Source organism: Hyaena hyaena, unplaced genomic scaffold (assembly GCF_003009895.1).
Source record: "Hyaena hyaena isolate Hyena2069 unplaced genomic scaffold, ASM300989v1 scaffold_744, whole genome shotgun sequence".
Taxonomy (NCBI): domain Eukaryota; kingdom Metazoa; phylum Chordata; class Mammalia; order Carnivora; family Hyaenidae; genus Hyaena; species Hyaena hyaena.
Window position 1 is genome coordinate 126,771 of NW_024081366.1, and position 7,679 is coordinate 134,449.

Here is a 7,679-nt window from a genome sequence, read left to right on the forward strand (position 1 = left end):
TAAATAATTGAAAAACTGCAGATGATTTATGGTTGCATAGCAGAATGTAAATGCTATAAGTAGCAAAGCAAAAGTAATTTGAGTAATAAAAAATGGAAGTAGGGGAAAGCATTGAGGGAAATATAAGAAAGCTAATTTCCTCCTCTTTCATATCAGAGAGTCCACTGATTATACTGAAACAGGTAGATTTTTTTAAATGACTAAATGACTGACCAGGCATTCCACTGCTAGGTATCTACCTAAGAGAAATTCAAATGTATGTTCATACAAAAACTCATAATGAAAGTTCATAGCCACATTACTCATAATAGCAAAAGTGAAAGCAACCCAAATGTCCATCAACAGATGAATGGATAAATAAATGTGGTATATACATATAATAGGATACTGTTTGGAAATGAACTCCTGATACTTGCTATAACACGGATGAACCCTGAAAACATTATATTAAGTGAGAGAAGACAGTGACAAAGGCAACTTTGATTCTATTTAAATGAAATGTCCAGAATAGGCAAATATATAGAAATAAAAAGTAGATAACTGATTGCTGAGGGATGTGGAAGGAAAAGGAGGTTAGGGGGAGTGACAGCTAAAGAGTACAAGGTTTCTTATTAAGGTGATGAAAAGTTCTAAAATCAATTGAGGTGATGGTTGCACAATTATGTGAACATACTAGAAACCACTGCATTATACACTATAAATGGGTGAATTGTACGGTTATGTGAATTATATCTCAATAAGGCTGTTGAAAAAAGATAATAGGAAAAAAATGACTGCTCAATGGTTTTTATGATATTTTTTCCCTTAAACTTAGAGGGATGTTAGTGACTAATATCTTTTATGGTAAAGAACTATTTGTTTGAAGATTAGCAATTCTTCAATTTTATTTCAGTGTTTTATTCTATTAAATTCAAGTAAAATTAAATAGCATGCTTTTAACGTATATATTATGATCCAATATTATGCAGATGTTTCAGTCTATCTATCCACCCATCCTTCTAATTACATATATGTACAAAAGATATTGGAAATAATTTTTACATGTGAATACTGGGGTAGTAGGAATTTGGGTGATTTGTTGTTTTCTTTATTGTTTCCCATATGGGTTAAATTTTTAATGATAACTACGTGTTATTTTTATTCATCTTTAAATTGTTCTTAAAAGAACAGAGTAAATGTGCCAAAATGTTAATGTTGAATGTGGGTAGCAGGATTAGGATTTTTTCTCTTCTTCTTTATTCTTTTCTATATAAGTTTTCCTGTAATAATACTTTACAAATAGCTATTATTTTCTAAACAGAAGAAAGTTAAAAATGAGAGAATTAAAAGAATGTGTAGCATTTCCAAAAGTGATTGCTAGTTCTTACCGGGGTTCCTTCTGTTGCTCCTCAATGATCTTTCTTCCTGGCCAGATATCATCCATCTGTGACTGATAAAGAAGGGACTGTGCCACTGTCTCTCTTTTATTCACTTCAAGACAAACAAAAGAATGGCAGGGTGGTGGTCGTGAGGGGAGGAAAGGAAACACATCACACTTGCAGAAGGGATAGCAATATAATCTTTATATTCCCCCATAGAGCCCATGAAGTGAAGCTACCACCAATAAGAATATTAATAGGATTCCACACCAGAGCATCTATCACTGAAGCCAAGTACCTAAAAAAACGTTGTTGTTTTTTTTCCCAGAAAGGTCCAGAACCTGCTGCGGCCCAAGCAGTGGCGGAGTCACAACCAGCGATGGGACTGAAGCTGCTAAGTTCTCCTCCCTAGTGCGGGGACCTCGGACCCCAGGTTGTATCTTTACTTGACCCCAGCAGATCTGAGGCTGCGACACTTCCCCTACCCCCACTCAACCCCCACCAGCAGGGAAGCAGAGACCTGCAGGAGTGTTTCAGGAGGTATAAAAAAAGCTCTCAGACTGGGACCTGGAAACAAGGAGGGGCGTGGGGCATAGATCAGCCACCATGGCTACGTCCTCAGCACAGGGAGATCCGACCAAAAGGAGTGATATGCAATGCTTAGCTGAGAAAGGAAAGGGCCGACACCATTTTTCTACCCACAACCACCAAAGCAGGGCCTCAGGGAGCAGCCACTTGGACACAGTTGAGGCTAGAACTGCCTACATCAAACCACGACAATCCCAGCCAGAGAGCTGTCTTGTTGTTGTTGTTGTTGTTGTCGTTGTTTTTACCTGAGCCTGGGTTTGCGTGTTTATTGGTTTTGTCTGTGTGTTTGTGTACCTTGGCTCCCTGTGTGGTTGTCTGTTTTCTTTTTCCAGGGCTACCAAAAAAACAAGCCGAAGTACACATGGTGGAGAGTCCAAAATACCCCTACGAGCAGGGAAACAAAATAACCAAACTCTCAACAAGAGAGACCAAGAGACGCCATTCACAGAACACTTCCTGAATGGACAGGGACTGAACAGTCAAAGAGCCCTCTTTAATACAGCAGAACTTGCAAGGGCAGAGTGTACAACAAGATTTTAAAATTAGCAAGAGATAGAAAACTAACCAAAATGACGAAACAGAAAAACTCTCCTCCAAAGATATTCCAGGAAGAACTGACAGCTAAAGAACTTCTCAAAACAGGTATAAGCAACATAACTGAACAACAATTTAGAACAATAGTCATAAAATTTATCGCTGGGCTTGGAAAAAGCATGGAAGACATCAGAGAAACTATTGCTACAAACACTATGGAGCTCAAAATTAGTTATGATGAATTTAAAAAATGCTATAAATGAGATACATAATAAAATGGAGGCGTCCAATGCACGGGTTGAAGAGGCAAAAAGGTGAATAAGTGATTTAGAAGACACAATTATAAAAAAGAGGAAGCTTAGAAAAAGAGAGATAAACTGATCCAGGAGCACGAAAGAAGAGTTTGAGAGCTCAGCGATACAATCAAATGGAACAATATCCATATCACAGGAATCCCAGAAGAGGAAGAGAGAGGGAAAGGTGCTGAAGGAGTCCTGGAACAAATTATAGCAGAGAACTTCCCCAACCTGGGGAGGGAAGTAGATGTTGAAATTCAAGAGACACAGAGAACTATCCTCAAACGTAACTTGAATCGATCTTCTGCACGACATATCATAGCGACTGGCAAAATATCAGGACAAAGGGAAAATTTTGAAAGCAGCTAGGGAGAAAAGGGCTCTAACATCCAAAGGGAAACCTATCAGAGTGGGGACAGACCTATCTACTGAAACTTGGCAGGCCAGAAAGGAACGGCAGGAGATCTTCAATGTGATGAAGAGAAAAAATATGCAGCCAAGAATCCTCTATCCAGCAAGCCTGTCATTCAGAATAGAAGGAGAGATAAAAGTCTTTCCAAATAAACAAAAATTGAAAGAATTTGTCACCACTACACAAGCCCTACAAGAAACCCTGAGGGGGACTCTCTGAGGGAAATGTTGCAAGGAACACACGATACCAGATACCACCATAGGCATGAATCCCACAAAGGACACAATAACTCCAAACCCATATTTTTCAATAATAAGACTAAATGTAAGTGGACTAAATGCTCCAATCAAAAGACATAGGGTAGCAGAATGGATTTAAAAACCAAAATCCATCTATTTGCTGTCTACAAGAAATGCATTTTAGACTGGAGGACACCTTCAGATTAAAAGTATGGGGATAGAGAAATATATATCATGCTACTGGAAGTAAAAAAAAAAAAAGCTAGAGTAGCTATACGTATATCAGACAAACTGGACTTTAAAGACAGTAACAAGGGATGAAAAAGGGCATTATATAATAATTAAAGGGTCTATCCATTAGGAAGAACTAACAAACATACATGTCTATGCACCGAATATGGGAGCACCTAAATATTAAAAACAATTAATCACAAACAGAAACAATCTCATCGATAAGAATGGGTTAATAACAGGGGACGTTAATACTCCACTTACATCAATGGATACATCAACTAGACAAAAAATCATTAAGAAACAATGGACTTGAATGACACATTGGACCAGATGGATCTGACAGATATATTTAGAACACTACATCCTAAAGCCATGGAATTCACTTTCTTCTCAAGTGCACATGGCACATTTTCCAAGATAGATCACATACTGGGACATAAAGCAGCCCTCAATAAATACAAGAGAATTGAGATCATACCATGCACACTTTCAGATCCCAATGCTATGAAACTCGAAATCAATCACAGGAAGAAGTCTGGAAAACCTCCAAAAACATGGAGGTTAAAGAACACCCTACTAAACAATGAATGGGACAACGAGACAATTAGAGAAGAAATTTAAAAATATATGGAAACAAATGAAAATGAAAATACAGCAATCCAAACTATGGGATGCGGCAAAGGCAGTCCTAAGAGGAAAGTACATTGCTCTCCAGGCCTATTTCAAGAGATTAGAAAAAGCGCAAGTGCAAAATCTAACAGCTCACCTAAAGGAACTAGAGGCAGAGCAACAAGAGCACCCTAAACCCAGTAGAAAAAGAGAAATAGTAAAAATTAGAGCAGAAATAAACAACATAGAGACCAAAGAAACCATTGAACAGATCAATGAAACCAAGAGTTGGTTTTTTGAAAAAGTAAACAAAATTGACAAACCTCTAGCCAGACTTATCAAAAAGAAAAGAGAGAGCACCCAAATAGACAAAATTATGAATGAAAATGGACTTATTACAACCAACCCCTCAGAAATACAAGCAATTATCAGGGAATACTATGAAAAATTATATGCCAACAAATTGGACAACTTAGAANAATGGACAGATTCCTAAACACACACTCACAAAATTCACATGGGAAGTGATAGAAAATCTGAACAAACCCATAACTAGTGAAGAAATTGAATCAGTTATCCAAAATCTCCCAACAAATAAGAGCCCTGGGCCAGATGGCTTCCCTGGGGAATTCTACCAGACATTTAAAACAGAATTATAAAACATGATTAATAACCATTCTTCTCAAGCTATTTCAAAAAATAGAAATCGAAGGAAAACTTTCAGACTCAATTTATGAGGCCAGCATCACTTTGATTCCCAAGCCAGACAGAGACCCAGCAAAAAAAGAGAACTACAGGCCAATATCCCTGATGAATACAGATGCAAAACTCCTCAACAAGATACTTGCAAATCAAATTCAACAACACATAAAAAGAATTATCCACCAAGATCAAGTGGTATTCATTCCTGGGTTACAGGGCTGGTTCCATATTCAAAATCAATCAATGTGATCCATCACATCAATAAAAGAAAAGATAAAAACCATATGATCCTGTCGACAGATACAGAATAAACATTTGACCTAATACAGCATCCCTTCTTAACAAAGACCCTCGAGAAAGTCGGGATAGAAAGAACTTACTTAAACATCATAAAAGCCACCTATGAGAAGCCCTCAGCTAACATCATCCTCAACAGGGAAAAACTGAGAGCTTTCCCCCTGACATCAGGAACACGACAGGGATGTCCACTCTCACCACTGTTGTTTAACAGAGTGCTGGAAGTCCTAGCATCAGCCATCAGACAACAAAAGGAAATAAAGTCATCAGAATTGGCAAAGAAGAAGTCAAACTCTCACTTTTTGCAGAAGACAGGATATTCTACGTAGAAAACCTGACAGAACCCACCAGAAGCCTACTAGAACTGATCCAAGAATTCAGCAAAGTTGCAGGATACAAAATCAATGTACAGAACTCGGTTGCATTTTAATACACCAACAATGAAACAGCAGAAAGAGAAATCAAGAAACTAATCCCATTCACAATTTCACAAAAAAACATAAGATACCTAGGAATAAATCTCACCAAATATATAAGAGTTCTGTTGATGAAAAATATAGAAAACATATGAAGGAACTTGAAGAAGACCCAAAGAAATGGAAAAACATTCCATGCTCATGGATTGATAGAACAAACATAGTTAAAATGTCATTACTACCCAAAGCAATCTACACATTCAATGCAATCAAAATGGCACCAGCATTCTTCTCAAAATTAGAACAAGCTATCCTCAAATTTGTATGGAAATACAAAAAACCCCGAATAGCCAAAGTAATATTGAAGAAGAAAACAAAAATGGGAGGCATCACCATCCCAGACTTTAGCCTCTACTACAAAGCTGTCATCATCAAGACAATATGGTATTGGCACAAAAACAGACACATAGACCAATGGAACAGAATTGAGAAATCAGAAGTGGAACCAAAAGTATATAGCCAACTAACCTTTGACAAAGCAGGAAAGAGTATCCAATGGAAAAAAGACACCCTCTTTAATAGATGGTGCTGGGAGATCTGGACAGCAACATACAGAAAATGAAAGTAGATCATTTTCTCACAGCATACACAAAAATAAACTCAAAATGGATAAAGGACCTGAATGTGAGACAGGAAACCATCAAAATCCTAGAAGAGAAAGCAGGAAACCACCTCCTTGACCTCAACTGCGGCAATTTCTTGCTCAACACATCCCCAAAGGCAAGGGAATCAAGAGCAAAAATGAATTATTGGGACCTCATCAAAATTAAAAGCTTCTGCACGGCAAAGGAAACAATCTACAAAACTAATAGGCAACCGACAGAATGGGAAAGATAGTTGCAAATGACATATTAGATAAAGGGTTAGTATCCAAAATCTATAAGGAACTCACCAAACTCCATACTTGAAAAACAAACAATCCAGTGAAGACATAGGCAGCAGACATGAACAGACACTTCTCCAAAGAGGACATCCAGATGGCCAACAGACACATGAAACAATGCTCAGCATCCCTCTTTATCAGGGAAATACAAATCAAAACCACACTGAGATACCAACTCACGCTGGTCAGAGTGGCTAATATGAGCAAATCAGAGAACTCTAGATGCTGGCGAGGATGTGGAGAAATGGGCACCCTCTTACACTGTTGGTGGGAATGTCAGCTGTTACAGCCCCTCTGGAAAACTGTATGGAGGTTCCTCAAAAAATTAACACTAGAACTCCCCTATGACACTGCTATAGCACTGCTAGGAATTTACCCAAGGGATACAGGAGTGCTGATGCATAGGGGCACATGAACCCCAATATTCATTGCAGCACTCTCCACAATAGCCAAAACATGGAAAGAGCCTAAGTGTCCATCAACTGATGAATGGATTAAGGAGATGTGGTTTATTTATACAATGGAATACTACATGGCAATGAGAAAGAATGAAATCTGGCCATGTGTAGCAACATGGATGGACCTTGAGGGTGTTATGCTGAATGAAATAAGTCAGGCAGATGACAGATACTATATGTTTGCACGTATAGGAGGATTAGGAGGAACTTAACAGACCATAGGGGAGAAGAAGGGAGGAAAAATAGTGGGGGAGAGGGAGGGAGGCAAACCATGAGAGACTCTTGAATGCTGAGAACAAACTGATGGCAGATGGGGTGGGGGGATGGGAAGGGGGGTGATGGGCATAGAGGAGGGTACTTGTGGGGATGAGCACTGGGTGTTATATGGAAACCAACTTGACAATAAACTATTAAAAATAAATAAATAATAAATTAAGAAAAATCACACCTAAAAAAAAAAAAAGAAAGGTCCATTACCTGTGGGTTTGCGGCGCAGGGACATCCTAATTATCTCACTGCCTGTGTGGTAAGCAAAGCGATTCACTTTCTGGTCATAAAACCAGTCACCGGTCGCCTTCTTCAGTTCTCTAGGA

General features: G+C 38.4%; 1 protein-coding gene across 1 annotated transcript in view; it reads right to left on the reverse strand.

Moving 5' to 3' along the window:
• The window catches only part of SYTL4 (synaptotagmin like 4), a 32,714-nt gene that overhangs the window by 20,945 nt on the left and 4,090 nt on the right, over positions 1 to 7,679 (reverse strand). The window contains exon 4 of the mRNA XM_039218098.1: positions 1,368 to 1,470. Within this exon, the coding sequence (XP_039074029.1) occupies positions 1,368 to 1,470 (103 nt within the window). The remainder of the gene's footprint in view (positions 1 to 1,367; positions 1,471 to 7,679) is intronic.